This window comes from Chiloscyllium plagiosum, chromosome 6 (assembly GCF_004010195.1).
Source record: "Chiloscyllium plagiosum isolate BGI_BamShark_2017 chromosome 6, ASM401019v2, whole genome shotgun sequence".
Lineage (NCBI taxonomy): Eukaryota > Metazoa > Chordata > Chondrichthyes > Orectolobiformes > Hemiscylliidae > Chiloscyllium > Chiloscyllium plagiosum.
In genome coordinates this window covers 112095814-112117275 of record NC_057715.1, presented here as the reverse complement: position 1 = coordinate 112117275, position 21462 = coordinate 112095814, and the positions used below count along the sequence as shown (strand labels likewise).

At 45.3% G+C, this 21462-nt stretch overlaps 1 protein-coding gene across 1 annotated transcript; it reads left to right on the top strand.

Moving 5' to 3' along the window:
- Window positions 1–6: 6 nt before the first annotated feature.
- On the top strand, window positions 7–16112 carry aqp11 (aquaporin 11). Its single transcript, XM_043692428.1, has 3 exons — window positions 7–1172; window positions 9148–9264; window positions 14230–16112. The coding sequence occupies exons 1-3, from the start codon at window positions 530–532 to the stop codon at window positions 14322–14324; spliced, it is 855 nt and encodes a 284-aa protein (XP_043548363.1). The 5' UTR covers window positions 7–529; the 3' UTR covers window positions 14325–16112.
- Window positions 16113–21462: the final 5350 nt, after the last annotated feature.

Genomic DNA, 21462 nt, shown 5'->3' with positions numbered 1-21462 from the left:
TTAGACCACTGCACAGACTCCCCCTCTCCCCCCGCCCCTGCTCAGACTCTGCCCACAGAGACCTGTGCCTCCACAGAGTTCCATCTGAACAAGAACTCCTCATAGTGATAATCCCTTGGAGACACCCTCCCACACACCCCCTCTCAGAGAACTCCTCCATAGACTCAACCCCATCATCACAGACCCACTACCTCTACATATACTCACCCCAGACTCATCATTTGCTGTAACCCCAGTGACTGTCTCTCTTCCAGTCCCCATTCCCCCCACCCCAGGAGACTCCACCCTGTTGCTGCTAACCCTTAGCTAAGACATTCCCCACTCCTCCACACATCTCTCCTGTCACCCTTATCCTCCCAGTTTGCTGCCAGTTCTTTCCATCTTGTTTGCCCACAAGACTGAATTGAGGCCTGCCTTATTAATGCCCCCACCCAACCCGATCGTGCAGCCCACGCTCTCCCCACAGTGAGTCCACCCCCAAAACAGTGAGCCAGCCCACCCATCAGGGAAGTCTGGCAGCGGGCAGGTGATGGAGAATGTCCTGGTTTCACTCAGTGTCCTGGCTGGCACCGTGACTGTGTGCGAGGTGCTGCGCCACATAGCCAGGGAGCTGCTGTGGCCTCGGTGGGGGCGCGCAAAGGGGAGGCTGAGCCGCATTCCGGGGGCCGAGCCCCCTAACTTCGAGGTGGCAGTGGAGCTGTTCTCCACCCTGCAGCTGTGCATCTGCACACACGAACTGCGGCTCCTGGGGAGCTCAGGGCTGCTGGGTTCGATCCCGGGTCTCGCCCTCACCTACCTCATCACCCTGGTCCACGTCAGCACCTTTGGCTGTGCCACCTGCAACCCGGTGAGCTGCCTGGAGCGCTACCTCTACGGACAGAGCAATGGGCAGATAACAGCTGCCAAGTTGTTGGCACAGCTCACTGCAGCCTCGGTGGCTCGCAGGCTGGTGGAGTTGGTGTGGGCCCTGGAAATGTCGGACCTGCACTGGTATCATCACCAGCACCAGTACAAGTGTACCTCAGCACTGAACACCACTGCTGGAAACGGGCTGGTCGCTGAGTTCACCTGTGCCTTCACTCTGAGGGCTGCACTCTTCAGGTTTCACTTGCTGAACCAGAGGCACAAGATCCATATGGTGGCTACATTGATCACGTTCTTCGTGTATGCAGGTGGGTCCAGTAAGAAACACACACGTCGCGTAACTGATCAAAGTCTTCCCAACACCATCACTTAGTTTTATTTCTCCTTGCATCTGTGCCTCTCAAAGAGTTGTGAATCGGTGGAATTCAGTACGCCAGAGTGCGGTGGATTTAAGTAGGAGATAGACGGATTTTTAATTAGTTAACGGGTTAAAGGTTTATGGAAAGCGGGCAGGAAAGTGAAGTTGATTGTGTTGCGTCGCTGACCAGGCTCAAGGGATGGCTACTCCTACTCATTTTCCTCAAGAAATGGGCATTGCTGGCATGGTCTGCTGTTGTCACCTCCATCAGTGATTTGCCCCCAGTGGGTGCAGCTATTTTAGCCAACAACTGGTGAGCCAGTCACATTTGGAGGGCATTTCAGAACCGGATCCATTCAATAAAGAAAGTGCTTTTAAATCACAGAATTGTTACGGAGCGGGGGAAGGTATTCAGCCCGTCATATCTTATTAGGATTGCACTTTGGAGCCAATAACATACGTTAGGAGTGAAAAGTAAAATCATCGCAGCTTCAGGCAACCATGGGGCATCTCTCTCAGGAGGGTACCCTGCCTCAGGTGAAAGAAGAGGTTGAGAAAAAGTGATCTCTACAGTGATCTGAGAGTTGACACTGTTGTAAAGTATGAAACACAATTCTGTCCTCAGCAAGCTCCACCAACCAGTAATTTGCAAATAGCCAGATAATCTGTTTTTTGATCTTCATTGAAGGAACTTTTTTATTTGTCCATGGGCATGGGGGTGTCGCTAACGTTTATTGTCCATTCTTCATTGCTCTGAAGGAGGTTGTGGTGAACTGCCTTCTTGAACCACTGCAGTTCTTGGGGTATAACGACACCCCCAATGCCTTTAGAGAGGGAATTACAGAATTCTGACCCCACACTCTGATTTCCAATAAATTTCCAAGTAAGAATGGAGGAGGGCTTTAAGGTGGTGGTGTTCCATAAATCAAGTGCTTCCGTCCTTTGTGATGATGGTGGTAGTGGTTTGAAAGTTGCTGTCTGAGGATTTTTTGGTGAACTTCTGGCGTGCATCTGCAATGTTCCCTAGGTTCAGTGGTGGAGGTAGAGTATATTGGTAGATGAGGTGCCAATGAAGCGGGCTGCTTTGTCTTTGATAGTGTCAAGCTGCTTGAGTGTTTTTAGGCCTCCACTTATCCAGGCAAGTGGGGAATATTCCATCACATTCCTGACTTGTACCTTGTAGATGAAGAGCAGGATTTTGACAGTCAAAAGGCAAGTCCTTCCCCCCAGGATTCTGAGTCTCTGACCAGCTCTTGTGTTCACTGTATTCATATCGCTGGTCCAGTTCAGTTTCTGGTCAATAGCACACACAAATCCCACACCACCTCAAGAAAAAGCATGTTGACGATGGGGAATTCAGTGACAATAATACTATTGAATGTCAAGGAGCAACGGTGAGATTTTCTCTCTAGTTAAAGGTGGTCATTTCTGCGCATTTCCGTGATGTGAATGCCCTACTGCCCTTCAAAATATTGGCGTCCTTTATATCCTTCTGGTACCAGCAGCTTGGTTTAAAGTTTAACCTGAAAGGTGCCATCACAGACTCTGCAGTGCTCCCTTGTTACTGTACCAAAATGGCAGCCTTCGCTGTCTGGTCCCCTTGTTTCCTGAGGGATACATTGATTGAATGTAGGATCGCCCCAGCTCATCAGCTTTGGCTGAGGTCAATGGTCCAAACACAGCCCCGCGAATCACATGGCCAGTACTTTATTGATGTGTTCGTCTTGGCTGCCTATTGGGTAAAATCATAGGGCCAGGGAGTGAGCTGACCTTTGCTTGGCTTCAAGAATGCCAGACAATGTTCCCAGCACCGGGCAATAATGCTTGCCTGAGGTGTAAGGACTTGGGTGTTGGAGCAGAGAATTGTTGAATACCCTCCCAGCACTTCCTCAGCTGATGCAAAGATTTCTGAGCTGGAGGAGTTGCAGTAATGTTTCTAAAATCTGAGAGAGGTGGCATGAGATAGCCTTCTCATAAAGCTTGGGGGATCACAGAAATAAAACAAAAGGCCATTCAGCCTTTCAAGCATGTTCTGCCATTTGTATCTCAATTCCATCTATCTGCATTGGTTCTGTAACCTTTAGTGCAAAATGTAATTATTAATAAAGTTTATACTATCAATGCTCAAAAAAGTAGTTAGAAAACATGCATTTGTAAAAGAGAAAATTACAGTTTGTGAAGCTAAAGATAATTGCTGTAAAAATTATTTCTTTGTTATAAAGTATCATTTGCAGCTCTTTCAAAATATAAGTTGCTCTTGTAAATCTAAGTTAAGTAGTTGGGGGAAAATGCCTTGGTTAACAGTATCTATTACCGTATGAGGTTAAAGGTATGCAAGGTTGAAAGATTAAAGTCTAGTTTATAGAATGATCAGTTGCTAATCTAATCATTCCCAACCAGACTTGTAATTCAACCTCCACCCTGAAGATTTGAACACCTATAAAGGATAAGATAAAATTGCCATAGTCCTGCCTGTTCTTGCATTAGAGAAAGAGCGATAACTTTGGTGCTTTAATCTGAGAGTCACTATGCCTCAGCATAGGGGAGAAATTGAGAAGGTGAGTCCTTCATGGTAACCTCAGCCAGTGCTGGAACTGAATTCACATTGTTGGCATGACTCTGCATTACACACCAACCATCCAGCCAACTGAGCTAATGCACCCACTGGCTGTTTGAACAAATATTCTGATGTAAATGTTACAGGTTCCACATGCATGCGCACACAACTGCTTTCGCCTATGAAACTAGTGGTTATGCATTGAAGGTTGATGGAATGGGATATATTTTGAAAGATTGATGGAAACATAATTCTTAAAGGAAAGTAGATTTGACATTTATCTGGTGTCTTTTATCATTTCATACATCTCAAATCTCTTTTACAGTCAATTAACATCTTCTAATTGAAGTCAGTGTTATTGGGGGAAACAAATCGGGACTCAGCAAGCTCCCACAAGCTTTGATGTGATAATGAGCAGATAATTTCTTTACGTGATGTTAGCCGGGTGATAAACTTTACTGAGGACAGTCGGGAAGGCATCCTTCCTCTGCAAAAAGTAGAGTTGCATTATGCCCTTCTGCAAGGGCAGAAGGGGCCAGTGGTTTTTTTTTGTCTTACCTGAATCCTGCTTTGTACACTTCAAATCAAAATGAACTGATTCAGTGCAGAGCTGTCAGCGTTCATTAGAACAGCCAGAGCATTTGTATACATGAAGAGTGTGGCTGCTGACCTAGATCCTCTCAGGAATCCCGGAGTCCCTCGAATTGTGGCCGCTCTGTTTGCTAGACATTGTTGCTATAGTATTTCGAGCATAGTGAGTGTTCTGAAGAATAATGTAGGTTTGGCTCTTGTTATGTCCGGCAATCAGAATTATGGAGAGTATACAGCATAACCAAACTAGTCAATGCCAATCATTATACTCAAAAATCACACGACACCGGGTTATAGTCCAACAGGTTTATTTGAAACCGCAAGCTTTTGGAGCTGCCTAAGGAAGGAGCTGCTCAGAGTTGCTGGTCAGTTGTTAGCTGGGAATCTGAAAGAAACAGTGACATGGAAGGTGTTCCATGCTGAATCTAACATCTCTCTCCTGTAAGAACCTGTGTCTGATTTTATCTCTTTGCCAAGGGGGAGTTTATGGGGACTGTTGCAGGCATTTCGAACAGCATCATTAAGTTGGGTTTTTGAATAGTATTATTCTGTATTATGTTCTTTTTTGTTTGTTTTGTTCGGTTCTCTGAATAAATTTGAGGGGTTTAAAACTGAGGGGTTTTGACCAGCTGTATCATTCCTGGAATATACACTTACACCTGCACAAAACAACTGGAAACTTTAGGCTTTGGGCTACCTTCTTGAAATGTTTTGAGGGAGTCTGGCCTCGTCCATAATAACACTGAGTAGACGACTTGTGCAGAGGAATCTAACTTGAAGCTACGTTGGTCAGCATCACGTTTGGCAGGGGAACCACAATGAGTATTTCTTTGTTATTGACGTTTTGAAAGTGCCGGCTGTACCTTTTTGGTTTTGGCTCCAAAGCCCTACTTGTGCCATCTAAAAAACATTTGATTTTTGCAAACTGGTGTAGCAGCTGTACCATGGAGGGGTGGCAGGGGAGTTCAGAGCTGAAAATGTCTTGCTGGAAAAGCGCAGCAGGTCAGGCAGCATCCAGGGAACAGGAGAATCGACGTTTCGGGCATAAGCCCTTCTTCAGGAATGAGGAAAGTATGTCCAGCAGGCTAAGATAAAAGGTAGGGAGGAGGGACTTGGGGGAGGGGCGTCGGAAATGCGATAGGTGGAAAGAGGTCAAGGTGAGGGTGATAGGTCAGACTGGAGTGGGGCGGAGAGGTCAGGAAGAAGATTGCAGGTTAAGAAGGCGGTACTGAGTTCGATGGATTTGACTGAGACAAGGTGGGAGGGAAAATGAGGAAACTGGTGAAATCCGAGTTCATCCCTTGTGGTTGGAGGGTTCCTAGGCGGAAGATGAGGCGCTCTTCCTCCAACCGTCGTGTTGTTGTGGTCTGGCAATGGAGGAGTCCAAAGACCTGCATATCCTTGGTGGAGTGGGAGGGGGAGTTGAAGTGTTGAGCCACAGGGTTAGTTGGTCTGGGTGTCCCAGAGGTGTTCTCTGAAACGCTCCCCAATATAGAGGAGACCACATCGGGTGCAGCGGATGCAATAGATGATGTGTGTGGAGGTGCAGGTGAATCTGTGGCGGATATGGAAGTTTCCTTTGGGGCCAAAGGATGCAATAGATGATATGTGTGAAGGTACAGGTGAATCTGTGGCGGATATGGAAGTTTCCTTTGGGGCCAAAGGATGCAATAGATGATATGTGTGAAGGTACAGGTGAATCTGTGGCGGATATGGAAGTTTCCTTTGGGGCCTTGGAGGGAGGTGAGGGGGGAGGTGTGGGCGCAAGTCTGGCACCTCCTGCGGTTGCAGGGGAAGGACCGCAATTTCCCCCCCGACGTGGTCGACGATGCCCTCCACCGCATCTCTTCCACTTCCCACTCCTCCGCCCTTGAGCCCCGCCCCTCCAACCGCCACCAGGACAGAACCCCACTGGCCCTCACCTACCACCCCACCAATCTCCATGTACAGCCCATCATCCGCCGTCACTAGGTGTTGGTGAAGTGGATGAACTGTTCAACCTCCTCGTGGGAGCACGAGGCGGCGCCGATACAACTGTTCAACCATCTCCAGCATCTGCAGACCTCACTTTCTCCTGGCAGGGGAGTTCAGCCCTACTTGCTGTGATTAATCACTCAGAGTTTGTTAGATAAAGGGTGCAGTGTTGTATTGGTGCTGAGAGGCGGAGTGTCCAATCCATCGAAAACCAATCAGTTTGCATTTTAAAGGGCTTCTTGTCCCTAAGTGTCATCCTACAATTCCTTTGTACTGCAACATCCTGTGCTTATTTAACCAAGCTTCTGTATACCTGCCTGTCTGTGTTGCCATCATCCTTAGATTAGTGAGAAGCTGATTCACATGGCAGGATTGGAAAAGTGCAGATTTGTATCTTATACCCGCACATTTTCTTCCCGTCTTATATGGAGGAGTTGCTCTTTGTATGAGAGTGTTAGCAAGGTATTCTACAACATGGGCTTCACAATTTGCTCATTGGATCAATGCGTTCAATGGAGAATTCAGCTGCCAGCACCCTCTGCCCCCGCCCCATCACCACCACCACCAGGAATTGCAGCAGTCAGTGACTCCTTGAGTCACAGCAATGCCTGACCTATTATGCTTTTCCAGCGTCACACTTTTCAACTCTGATCTCCAGCATTTGCAGTTTCTCTCAGACGTAGGGATGTTCTGCAAAGACTGCACAATGTTCAGCATCATTTGTAACACAGGTATCAAAGCAGCCCATGTCCAAATGTGGCAAGCCCTGAACAATATCCAGGTTTGAGCTGAAAAGTAGTAAGTAATATGCACACCGTGCAAATACCAGGCAAAGATAAAGATAATCTTGCCATCATTCCTTGACATGCAATGATATTACCATCACTGAATCCCCCACTATCAACACCCCAGGAGTTACCTTTGACAAGAAACTGAATTGGAATAGCCGTATAAATAGTATCAGATGAGCAAGTCAGAGGTTAGGGATGCTGCAACGAATAATTCACCTCCTCACTCCCCAAAGCCTGTCCTCCATCTACAAGGCACAAGTCAAGAGTGTGATGGAATACTCCCCACTTGCCTGGCTGAGTACAACTCAAGAAGCTTTACACCACCCAGGGCAAAGCAGCTCACTTGATTGGCACCACATGCACAAACATATACCACCAGCATTCAGTAGCAGCAATGCATGCCATCTACAAGAACTACTGCAATGATTCACCAAAAATCCTTAGACAGCACTTTCTAAATGTACAGCCATTTCCATCTAGAAGGGCAAGGGCAGCAGATACAGAGGAATACCCTTCCGAGTTCTCCCCAAGCCACTCACCATCCTGACTTGAAAATATATTATTGATCTGGGATAAATTCTTGAACTTCCTCTCTAACAGCATTATGGGTCTGCCTATAACATAACGAGTATAGCAGTTCAAGAAGACAGCTCACTACCACCACGTCAAGTGTAACTAGGAATGGTTAATAAACGCTGACCCAGCCAGTCGTGTCCACATCCAATGTTCCACGAGTGAATGCAGGAAAAAGGATCCCATAGCCCCTCCACAAATGTCACCTTTCAGATGAGACATTAAACTGAGGCTCTAACTTTTTCAAAAGACCGAGCATTATTTGAAGAACACAGGCGGTATCTGATGTTCTAGCAAATATTTATTTCTGAACTGACATGACATAAAAAACAAAATAGACTTATTGGCTAGTTATCATGTTACTGTTTGTAGAATTTTTGCAGGATGCTACTAGGCTGATACATTTTCCTGTATCATGAAATTCTCTGCTCAAAAATACTGTGAAGTGTTTTGGGTCATTTGTAGTTGAGAATGATTACTATGTACTTCCTTCTATCACTATCTTTCTTGTATTTTGGAATAAATTACCAGAAAGAACTAGTAAGGCAGACAAGATAATTATTTAAAAATTATTTTTTGATGGGTTGTGGGTCAGCATTTATTGCCCATCCCGAACTGAATACTTGACCATTTCAGAGGTCAGTTAATATTAAACTCAATTTCAGTGGGTCTGGTGTTGCATGTAGCTAGGCCAGGTATAGATAGTAAATATCTTTCACTAAAGGGACATTAGTGAAGCACGTGAGGTTTTAATGACCATTGATAGTTTCATGGTTGTCATCATTGAGACAGCCTTCATTTCCAGGTCCAAGTGAGATTTGAATGTGTGTCCCCAGACCTGGGCCTCTAGATTATTAATCCAGTGACATTACCACTGCATTATAGCCTCCCTCTTCAAGTTTGATACATTTGATGTGTTTCTGGAGGCAGAAGAGATTGAGGATTAATGTGTTGGGTGTTTTAAAAATGGTTGGACCTTTTTTTTTGTCCCTAATGGCCTTTTTCTGTTCTGAATGGTTTTTGCGTTCTGGAGAGATTTTCTTCGTTCACAGATTGTGAGCACTGCTGATATTTATTACCCATCCCTAATTGTCTGTGAGAATGCAAGTCTCTTCCTTTAAGGACAAATAACTTATTAGGTCATCTCAAAGGACCGTCAGAGACATTTACTTTGTGTGCTTGCAAAAAGTCCAAACCAGGTAAGCATGATTGACTTTCTTCCTAAAGGACATCAGTGGACCAAACAGGTTTTTATGACAGTCGGGTAGTTTTATGAAGCCTTCTTTCTATGTTTATTTAATAAACTAAGTTGTCATTCTCAGCCAGCATTGCACCTCAGAGTTATTAGTCCAGACCTCTGCATTACTTGTCCAGTGAAATTGTCACTATACACTCAATGATTTTGGATAACCTGATTTCCCTCTTTTTGCGTTGTACAGCTGGAGACCTGACGGGTGCTGTGTTTAACCCAGCTCTGGCTTACTCTATCACTTTCAACTGCGAAGGAAACACTTATCTGGAATACTGTTTCGTATACTGGCTTGGACCCTTGATGGGTAAGGAGACATGAATCAAAGAATAGTGATGGCACATAAAGAGGCCACTCGGCCTGTTTTATAATGCTGACTCTCTGCAACAGCCCTCGTCCAGTTTCACCCCTTTGCTTTTTCCTGTAGGACTTCAAATATTTTCTCTCCAGTTAATTATCCAGTTTCCTTCTGGAATTCTCAGTTGAATCTCTCTCCACCACGCACTAGGACAGTACATTCCAGATCCTTCACCACTTACTACATGAAAACCTTTATCCCCATTGCTGCTTTTGCCATGCATCTTACGTATGTGCCCTCTCCCATTGGGAACAGTTTCTCCCTATCTGTGTTTTCTGGCCCCTTCATTCGCACACCACTGTCAAATCTCCTCTCAACCTTCTCCTTTCCCAGGAAAATTCCAATACCAAACTTTCCATTCTATTAATTGCAATTCCTCATCCCTGGAGCTGTTCATCTAAATCACTTCAGTGCCTCTCTCTTTGTTTCTGTCTCACTGTCTGTCTCTGTCTCCTCTCTCTCATTCAACGCTTTCATAAGCTGCCCATGCTCCATTTGAGGCCAAACAGTGATTAATACAGGTCATCATAACAGCCTTCCTTTTGTACTCTATACCACAAATGATAAAGCCTGGGATCCTAATGCTTTGTGAACTGTTGTAGCTTCAATGATTTATGTTCATATAACCCCAGGGCACATTGTTTCTACACCTTCTTTAAAGTCGTGCACTTCATTTTAGATTGTATCTCCTTGTATCATTTCACATGTCTCTCTTCTATTTCACTTGTCACACATCTGCCCATTTACCGGCCTATCAATGTCCTGTTGAGGTTTAACACTATCTTCATCTCGTGTGGGGAAGGGAACAGTTGTATTTTCACTGGGTTGTTTTTGGACTGGGCTGTGTGGGTTTTGATTATTGGATAACTTCAAAACGTGTGAAGGAAATGTGAACCTATTTCTTGTATTTTTCACTCCTGTGCTTAAAGATACGACAACGGTATTATTGAGTTTGATGGGAGGAGATTGGAATTGTTAAATTCAGTTGTTAAATGATAAAATAACATATGTTTAATGTAGAAACAAGGCACCCCAAGAACCTTTTTTAAAATAAAAAACTTTGCAAGATGTGGGTGCAGATGACACCGTTGGCATTTATTGACCGTCTTTTGTTACCCTGTGAATGGGGATCAGAAATGTAGTCAAAAAGGTGTGGGGTGCAAGGAAGGAAGATGATCGATGTATTGGGGAAGTGGGAATTTTGGATTGGAGGTCTGAATAGGTCTGTTGGGGATTGTTCGCTTGCCCTAGAATTAGAAAGGAGAAAATGGAACCAAATCAGCCATGATAACTGAATCAATCCTTAATTAAGGGTCTGCAAATGGGAAATTGGCAACCTACCCACCTGTGGTATGATAGAATGACCTTGAATGGCGTTTAGTAATGCTGACATCTATCCGTCTGTGTGGCAGATTGCCATCTCACCTCTCAGAGGCACTTGCCACCTTATCAGCTTTCTTTTAGTAATTACTGTGGTGATCAATACTTAAGAGCCACCTTCAACTCACCAACAGATGGAGTCTAGTGGTAGTGTCCCTACCTCTGAGCCAGGAAGCCCAGGTTCAAGTCCCACTGCTCCACAAGTGTGTACTAACCCCAATAGCCTCACTATTGCTTCATTCAGGCCCAGCCAGAATCACTGCACTCTTACTGCAGCCTTAATCAAGACAAGGATGTGAGCTGATGCCAGAGGAGTAGCTGCCTCCAACATTGAGACAAGATTATACTTGGTAAGGTACCAAGGAACCCTGATCATCAGGTTCAAGGGGAAACCCTTCCAATGGCTCAAGTCGTACCTGAACATGACAGTCACAGCTGCTGAACATTAATCACAACAGTCTTAAAGCATCACTGGCCCTTGACATAGCAGCGATTAATCATCTTGCATGCATGAGCTTTCCTACATCAGAAATTCAAAAATGGACTGTTCACTGGCATATTCACCTCTATGCGCAACCAACTTGTGCCAGCTTCCATCAGGAGCTAGATAACCTTCAGGCTGGGGTTGACAAGTGACACAGTTTATATAAGGAAATATGCTGGGTGACTCCCCATCACCTTCCATGGTACCACCATCACTAGGAGCCAGGAGCAGCCAAAATGTGAGAAGGCCATCTATATCAGCGCAATGCATTTCGGAGCATGCCTGAGACTGAATAATGTGTAAGGGGTGATACCTCCTAACTCATCCAACCTCTGCAAGTTGAGTCTGGGATGGAACATTATTTGCCATATGGGTATTAATGTGTGTTCATCAACAGCAGAGAATATTCCCAGCATTCATGCTGTGGTCTTTATATCTAACCAGTTTAGGTTTGATGGAAGAGATTGGAATTGTTAAATTTAGTTGTTAAATGATAAAATAACATCTGTTTAATGTTCCTCCAGAACTGCAGGATTCACTTCAGCAACTAACTCAGGTTACTTCAACAACGCTGACTTCCCCAGTCACCAAAGCAAGAGTAGTAATATTGCTGGGAACACTGTGAGCTCAGTTTCCATGAGTCAGGAGTATGTCGCCACTCTTCATTAGTGTCACCTCAGTTTCCAGGAATTCTCTTCCTAGCCATCAGCAGAAGATTATCATTGGTTCAGTGATAAAGTTGGACAGCACCTTCAATAGTGCATCATTTGCTTAGTACTGCACTGCAGGTGTTAGCCTAGGTCTCGTATTAAAGACCATGGAGTGGACATTCAATGCATAAACCCCTGGTTTGGAGGTGTGGGGGCTATACAATGAACCACTTTGTTGACCCAGCATCTGTTGTTTGAACAGTTCAGACGGTGGTCTCCAACCCTGGTTCCATTCGTATGTGGAGTTTATAACCGTTGATCTCAGTCTCTGTCCTTTGCCTCATTTTATTTTTGAGCTGACACACAGCTGCATGACTGTACTGAAACCTTTCAAATCGTTTCATTGTGTGGCCAGTTGGTTGTATCTGCCAACTGCTGCCAATGTGACAGGTTATAAATTTGAAACAGCCTCCATACCCTCATTTCAAACATCACTTGAGTTGTTGCAAGTGCAGAATTGACAAGAATTAGTGATTTTAAGGTTAGTTCACATCGCACTTACAGATACAACAATCTTTAGTGTTGGTATTATTGTTAAACTAACTAAATATCATTTATTTCAGTTTAACCAAAGTATGCCATGCCCAGTCAGTGTGAACATGCTATTAAACATGGTTTAAAAGAAAGCCTTTACATTTGGTTGTTTATCTCACACACTGCACGTTTCTAGGTGAAGATGTGTTCTCAGTTTGTAGGCAAGTGGCTTGGTGTTTATTTTAACTAAAAAATTTATCCCTGGCTAGCGAAAATGATGAGTAATGAACCCAGACCATCTAAAACAAAACTGAAAATATACAACTTTCATGTGAATGATCAAATTAATTTCTGTTTATGGCTATGAGAGATAACATTTGCTTGTCCCAAAGTACATTGTTTAGTAAAATGGGGAATTTGGGACGACACCACATAACAATTTACAGTAAATTTGAGGATAGCTTTCCCTCAATCAGCATGTTTCATACAAAGTTGACAAACTAAACACTGTTTTGAAAGCTTAATAGTCAGTAGCCAAAGATAGGGCCTGCACTGAAGTATCATTTTGCAATTGCCATTTTTATTTAGGTTTAGATTTGTTTAAGATTTAGATTTTATTGTCATGTGTACTCAAGTACAGGGTGCAGGAGTACAATGAAAAGTGTACAAAAGCTCCACACACGACACTATCTTAGGGACAAACTCCCTAGGTAAAGAATCTTAGTTACAGAGATACAAAAATAAAGAAATGAGTTTACAAGTTTACAGCACTACAAGCAGTCTGGCAAAACAAAGTGTTCACAGATGGCAAAGTAATTAAAGAAGCAATGATTGCTGCTACCGATTCTTTATTCAACAACTTTAAGAGCAAGTAAATAATAACAGCATTCCAGAGATACCCTTTAGTGTTTTCACAGTAGCAAGACAAACAGAATCTTGGTCCGAAGATGACAATTCTGACTTCAAGGAAATGGCAAGCTAATGTGCAGTTACAGAAGTCACATTGACTTAGAGCTGACTAGAGGACGAAATATGTAATGATATATCCTTGACTTTATAGCATTCATTAAAAATAGACGGACTGTTTATTCTATCTTTTCATTGAAGTTAATCCTGAGACTTTAAATTTAGAAAGTGACTTTGTGCTTTGAAAATGTTGGTGATCACTGATTAGGGACAGAATTTTCACAGGTTAATAATTGGTAAAATTGCAGCATTGCAGGAAGTAATTTCATCCATTCTATCTGTACCAGACATAACATTATCCAGTCTAATCCCAATTTTCAACCTTGTTTGTAACCCTGGAGGTGACTGCCCTTCAATTGCATAACTAAATATTTTTTGTGATTTGGAGATGCCAGAGTTGCACTGGGTGTATAAAGATATCTCTCCACCCCTGAGGCTCTCAGCCTCATTCCTGATGAAGGGCTTTTGCCCAAAACGTTGATTTTCCTGCTCCTTGGATGCTGCCTGACCTTCTGTGCTTTTCCAGCACCACACTCTCTAATCTCCATCTGCAGTCCTCACTTTCATCAGCAATTGACCCAATCTTTCCTCAGAACTAAAATTCTCAATTCCTGGCAACATCAATCTCCTGTGTGTACCCTCTGTCATGCAGTCATATTGTTCTTGTAATGTGGTGACCAGAACTGTACACAATACTCTGGCTGTGACCTCACTAATGTTTATTTATTAGTGTGCAAGTGTGAGCTCCCTACGTACGCTGCACCTGATAAGTGACTGTCTCCCGTATGCTGCCTTAACCAATTTATCCATCTGCCCTGCTACCTTTTGCAATCTTTGGACATGCAGGTTGTGTGCTCTTGTCTCATTTCCTCCTGTTTTGTCCCTTCCCCATTCCTCCAGGTGCAATGACTGCTGTCTTGTTGTTTGAGAGGAAATCTGTAGATGATGCTGATACGAGATCAGCAACAGGGGAGACTAAGGAGAAGAGATCCTGAAGCAGCATCCTTGCTGCACTGGAGTCGTACAATTGAACCATGGACCTTATCACCTTCTGAAGACCTTGGAGGGAAAGGAAGTTGTTTCATTTTTTTTAGTTTCAAACGACAAGGGACCATAACAAGCATTGTTAATCAATTTAGTGTCCATTTTAGGAGTGAGCATTCCAGCCATTACTCCTTTTTTTTGGGGGGGGGGGGGGGAAGAAAGCAAAAGCAATAATTTAGAAGCAGCCGAGGACAAATTTTAAATACTTTTTATTGATTATCTGAGTGTTGGTTGAGTTCCTCCCTGTAAGGTCTCTGCTGGAGGTGACACAAATCACACTAATAGCAACTGAAGAAGAATTTACATATTAATGTAAAAAGTGAAGCCATTGCTTTTATTCAGATACCAGTATTTCACAAGTGGGCACAACTCAAACAGCATCACCCAACCTCCCCCCATCCTCCCCCCCCATCCCTGCCCTGAAGAAAAACCATTACATCAATTTAATGAAGTTCTCAAATGCGTGAGAAAGAAAACGAGCAACTGATTTGCTGCAGATTGTATGGATGTCAATCCCAATAACTCAGTGTTAGGAACTGATTGGGTATGTTAGTGGGGAAGGTTATCTTGGATTTTAATGTAGTGACAGTGAATGAATGCTGATAGAATTCCAAGTCTGGAAGTTGTCTGACCTGGAGTTGGGAGAGGGGGGCATGATGGTGGTGGAATCCCATTGCATGTGGTGGTGTTCCATCTTAGTGGATAACTTTAGAGTTATCCTGACAGAAAATTACGAGTAGATCCATTCACATGCCTTCAGGCCACTCATGTCCTACAGGGGCATGAATCAAAATAAAGGAGGGTGTGACAAACAAAACTTGTGTATACAGTAATAAAATTTGCTGGCATCACTAACATTGAAGCATCTGTGGCACTTACTAGCTCAGTTGATGCTTTGCTATCTGAGTGAATTCATCCTTCAATGAAGAGCTTTTAACAATGAATATTAGGGCAAGGTAATAAAAAGTTTGTAAAATGATCACCAGCATCTCAAAAGACCCAGGGTCCCTTTTTTGAGTTACGTAACTTTTGAAGAACCTGAATGTTTTTCATCAGCTGATTACGTGCAAGGACAATCTGAGTTCACATCCAGAAGTTTATTCTCCAATTAGGATTGTGAACCATAAAGCACCTACAATGTCACAACAGGCACATAGTTCCCCTGTCTCACACTGGACTCCACAGAACAGAAAATCTGCAGCTCTGTGCTGAGCCACTTGGGTAACTGGATCCCTGAGCCACAAAGACAAGACAAACTCACACCCTCTATTCTGTGATGATCCCACTCCAAGGATACGTGTATGGCAGTAGTGAGGAAACATAGCTGGGCTCAGCTTTGTCAACACTCACTGTCTAGGCTTGTACACGCAGGATGATCATTTGAACAATGTGCGGGATATCTCTTGGTGCTCAGAGAACTGGAGATCAGCCTGAGTCAGCACCCTTTGGAGATTGGGTTGGGGGGGCGTGGGGGAGAAACAGGCAGAAAATCATTTCTCAGGTAGCAATATGAAGATCTGTTAGCTGTAAGAGGTCTTGGTGAACAGTGACATTTTCTATTTGGAAAGGGTGCTGTGAGCAAGAACAGGATGGCATTGTGAGGTATTAGTCTAATTTGGCCAAGCTGCCTTTCAGCTTCTGATCTACAATTTACGCAGCACATTGATTATTAAACATTCCTTGAAATTGTGAAGAAATGTTGATGTATAAGTAAAAATAAATCATTATGATTGACTTAATCTACTTTGCCCATTATTTCTTGAGTAATTTGTAAAATTGTTTCTCAGGTTATGGGTGAGGGCAGCATTTGTGCCTGGTAAAATGGTGGTCTATTCTTAGTTAACAGTTTATTGATCAAATGTCATGACCCCACTATTGAGCTTGGCAATACTTATGTCTTGAGGACAATGAGGTTCTTCAATGGAGGCTCACTGATGATGTCACCTAGCATGGTGACAAAATGTCTGAGAACAAACCTACCAGCTCAGTGAGCAAACTTACAATCTGGACAATGAGGTTTTTTCAACAGTATAAATCCACAGGATAAATGTGGATTTCAACAGCTTCCTCATTTCCCCTCCCTCCCCCACACTATCCCAGTCCCAAGCCTCCAACTTGGCACTGCCCTCCAGACCCGTCCATCACTGCCCCCTCAGACCTATCATCTTCTCCCTCACCTTTATCCACCTATCCCTTTCCCAGCTACCTTTCCCCAACCCCACCCCCTCCCATTTATCTCTCTTACACCCACCTGGCACTGTTCTGGGCTTCAGATATTCAACAAACATAAGACATAGGAGTAGCAATAGGCCATTCAGCCCATCAAGTCTGCTCCATTAATCAATGGGTTAACGAGGTCAAGGCAAACAATGTTGGTGGTGATGAATTCTATTTTGGACACCCAATCCTTTGATTTTAATCTACCTTGTTTAACAAGGTGGGTTTGGGTCAGAATTCTGTTTTGAAGTCAGTAGGATATAGTGAGCAGGCAGCAAAATAGGTTTCTGACCCAAAGCCTTTCAATTCCTCCTTATTCATCAGTGTGGTTTGGTTAAATTCAGGGCTAAGAGTGTGGTGCTGGAAAAGCACAGCTGGTCAGGCAGCATCTGGGGAGCAGGAGAATTGACATTTCGGGCATAAGCCCTTCATCAGGAATGAGACTTGTGGGTCGGGACTGAGAGATAAATGGGAGGCGGTGGGGTTGGGGAAAGGTAGCTGGGAAAGGGATAGGTGGATGAAGGTGAGGGAGAAGATGATAGATCTGAGGGGGCAGTGATGGACGGGTCCGGAGGACGGTGCCAAGTCTGAGGCTTGGGACTGGGATAGTGTGGGGGGAGGGGAAATGAGGAAGCTGTTTATCCTGTGTGGTTGTAGGATCCCAAGGCAGAATATGAGGCGTTCCTCCCCCAGGCATCAGGTGGTAATGGTTCGGCAGTGGAGAAGGCCCAAGACCTGCATGTCCATGACGGAGTGGGAGGGAGAGTTGAAGTGTTCAGCCACGGGGAGGTGGGGTTGGTGGGTGTGGGTGTCCCAGAGATGTTCTCTGAAATGATCCACAAGAATGCGTCCTGTCTCCCCAGTGTAGAGGAGACCGCAACGGATGCAGTAGATGACATTGGGAGAGGTACAGGTGAATTTCTGACAGATGTGGAAGGATCCCTTGGGGCCTTGGACGGAGGTGAGGGGAGTGGTGTGGGCGCAGGTTTTGCACTTCCTGCAGTGGCAGGGAAAGGTTCCAGGAGTGGGGTGGGGGGTGTGGATCAGACGTGGGAATCGAGGAGGGAATGGTCTTTTTGGAACGTTGATAGGGGTGGGGAGGGAAATATATTTCTGGTGGTGGGGTCCATTTGGAAGTGGCGGAAGTGCCAGAGGATGATGCGTTGTATGCGGAAGTTGGTGGGATGGAAGGTAAACCAGGGGGTTCTGTCCTTGTTGCGTTGGGAGGGATGGGGTTCAAGGGTGGTGCAGTGTGAAGTGGAGGAGATACACGGAGGGCATTGTCAACCACGTGGGAAGTTGCGATCATGGAAGAAGGAGGCCATATGGGACTTTGAGGTGGAATTGGTCATCCTGGGAACAGATGCGGCGTAGGTAGCGGAATTTGGAATAAGGGATGGCATTTTTACAGGAGGTAGGGTGAGACGAGTTGTAGTCTAGGTAGCTGTGGAAGTTGGTGGGCTTGTAGTACATGTCTGTCTCTGGAGACGGTGATGGAGAGGTCCAGGAAGGGAAGGGAGGTTGCCAAGATGGTCCAGGTGAATTTGAGGTTGGAGTGAAAAGTGTTGGTAAAGTTGATGAACTGTTTAACCTCCTCGTGGGAGCACGAGGCGGAGCCGATACAGTCATCGATGTAGCAGAGAAACAGGTGAGGGGTGGTGCCGGTGTAAATGCGGAAGATGGACTGTTCCATGTACCCAAAGAGGCAGGCATAGCTGGATCTCATGCAGGTGCCTTTGGCTACTGCTTTGGTTTGGAGGAAGTGGGAGGATTGGAAGGAGAAGTTGTTGAGGGTAAGGCGGATGAGGGTGTCAGTAGAAAGGTACTGGTTGGGACAGCGTGAGAGGAAGAAATGGAGGGCTTGGAGACCTTCGTCATGGTGGGTAGATGTATACAGGGACTGGATGTCCTTGGTGAAGATGAGGTGTTGGGGGCGAGGGAAATGAAAATCTTGAAGGAGGTGAAGGGCATGGGTGGTGTCACAAACATAGGTGGGGAGTGCCTGGACTAAGGGGGACAGGAAGGTGTTGAGGTAGGAAGAGATGAGTTCAGTTGGACAGGTGCAGGCTGAGACAATGGATCAACCAGGGAAGTCAGGTTTGTGAATCTTCGGCAGGAGATAGAATTGGACAGTGCGGGGTTCACAGACAATGAAGTTAGAGGTTGTGGATGGGAGATCCCCAGAGGTGATGAGGTTGTGGATGGTCTGGGACATGTTGGTTTGGTGATGGGAGGTGAGATCGTGATCAAGGGGGCAGTAGGAGGAGGTGTCTGAGTTGGCACCTGGCTTCAGCAGAGTAGAGGTTGGTGTGCCAAATGACTACTGCACCCCCCCACCCCCCTCATGTCTGTGGGTTTGATGGTGAGGTTAGGATTGGAGCCAAGGGAGTGGAGGGCTGTGCGTTCTGAGGGCAAGAGGTTGGAGTGGGTGAGAGGATGAACAGGTTGAGGCAGTCTATGTCACGGCGGCAGTTAGAAATGAAGAGATTGAGAGCAGTTAACAGGCCAGCACAGGGCCTCCAGGTAGATGGGCTTTGTTGGAGGTGAGAGAAGGGGTCCTCAGTGGAAGGGCGGGTGTCTTGGTTAAAAAAGTAGGCACTGGGGTAGTGATGGCGGAAGAAATGTTCAAACTCATTAATCTGGGAGCGTAGAGGGATGAAGGTGAGGCCTTTACTGAGGATTAAACATTCATCCTCAGTGAGGGGGAGGTCTGGGGGATTGGTGAACACACAGCAGGAATGGGAGCTAGGTCCTGGAGTGGGTCTGGAGTTCGAGGTGGGGGCGGTAACAGATAATACCTACTTGAACGGCACTTCCGCCCTCGCAGCTGCCACTGTGGCAGTCACTTCCGCCGCCAGTGATGTCACTTGCTGAGTACCCAACAGTAACACTGCCCTTGCCGTCCATGACGCCACTTCCGCTCCCATTAACACAGCCTTAAGCACTACCTCCGCCCCCTTTGTGAGCATCACTTCCTTTGGTGACATCACTACTGACCTTATAGCCACACCCACTCAAGCAACTGTCTCCGTTTCTGCCGCCGTCACCGCCTTTGCCAAAATCATCTACTGTATCCATTGCACCCGGTGTGGTATCCTCGACATCGGGGAGACAGGACACCTTCTTGCGGATCATTTCAGAGAACATCTCTGGGACACCTGCACCCACCAACCCCACCGCCCCATGGCTGAATACTTCAACTCCCCCTCCCACTCCGTTAAGGACATGCAGGTCCTGGTCCTCCTCCACTGTCAAACCATTACCACCCAATGCCTGGAGGAGGATCACCTCATATTCCGCCTTGGAACCTTGCAACCACATGGAATAAATGTGGATTTCAACAGCTTCCTCATTTCCCCTCCCCCCACATTATCCCAGTCCCAAGTCCTCAACTCGGCACCGCCCTCTGGACCCATCCATCACTGCCCCCTCTGACCTATCACCTTCATCCACCTATCCCTTTCCCAGCTACCTCCCCTCAACCCCACCTCCTCCCATTTGTCTCTCAGCCCCGACCTACAAGCCTCATTCCTGATGAAGGGCTTATGCCCGAAACATCAACTCTCCTGCTCCCCAGATGCTGCCTGACCAGCTGTGCTTTCCCAGCACCACACTTTAGCCCTGAATTTAACCAAACCACACTGATGAATAAGGAGGAATTGAAAGGCTTTGGGTCAGAAACCTATTTTGCTGCCTGCTCACCATACCCTACTGACTTCAAAACAGAATTCTGACCCAAACCCATCTTGTTCAAAGGATTGGGTGTCCAAAATAGAATTCATCACCACCAACATTGTTTGCCTTGACCTTGTGAACTCATTGATTAATGGAGCAGACTTGATGGGCTGAATGGCCTATTGCAGCTCCTATATCTTATGTTTGTTGAATATCCTCACTTTCTCCTAGTTAAAATCAGGGCTAGACAGCATCAAGCACATCCAGGTCACTTGCAGAATGAATCTAACTCTGAGTTGCTAACACACATTGGTTTTGGTCAATGAAGAGCATCACTGCAGAACACAGAAAAGACCAAAAGAAATAGGAACAGGTGAAGACCCCTTGAGCCTGCTCCACCATTCAATAGAACATGGCTGACCAGCATTCCTGATGTCCACTTGTCCACTCCCATTAACACAGCCTTAAGCACTACCTCCGCCCCCTTTGTGAGCATCACTTCCTTTGGTGACATCACTACTGACCCTATAGCCACACCCACTCAAGCATAGCTTCATATTTTCTCCATAGCTCTTGACTCCCCTGCTGATCAAGGATCTATCAATCTCTGTCTTAATTGTACAGAAGGACTCTGCCCCCCACAGCTCACTGTGGCAAGGAGTTCGAAAGACTCAAACATATTTGAGAAGAAATTCCTCCTCATCTCAGTCTTAAATTGATACCCCTTTATTCTGAGACTATGCCCTCTGGTCTTAAACTCTTACATGAGAGGAAATATCCTCTGAGAATTTACCCTGTGAATCCCCTTAAGAATCCTAGATGTTTCAATGAGATCACCTCTCATTCTTCTAAACTCCAGCAAGTGGAGTTGGACCTGTTCAGACTTTGCTCATAAGACAACCCTTTGTGCTGGGGATCATTCCAGTGAACTTGCCCCAATTAAATAATACCTTTACTTAAATAAGAAGACCAGAACTCCTAGATGTGGTCTCACCAACACCTTGTACAGTTGCAGCAAGACTTCACTAAGTTTATACTCCAAACCCCTTGAAATAAGGGCCAACATTGCATTAGCCTTCTTGATCATCTGTGTGCTAGCTTTCTGTGTTTCATGCAGAAATACCCCAAGTTCCTTTGTGTTGCAGCTTTGTGCAGTTTTTCTCCATTTAAATTATACTCTTCTGTTCTCCCTTCCAA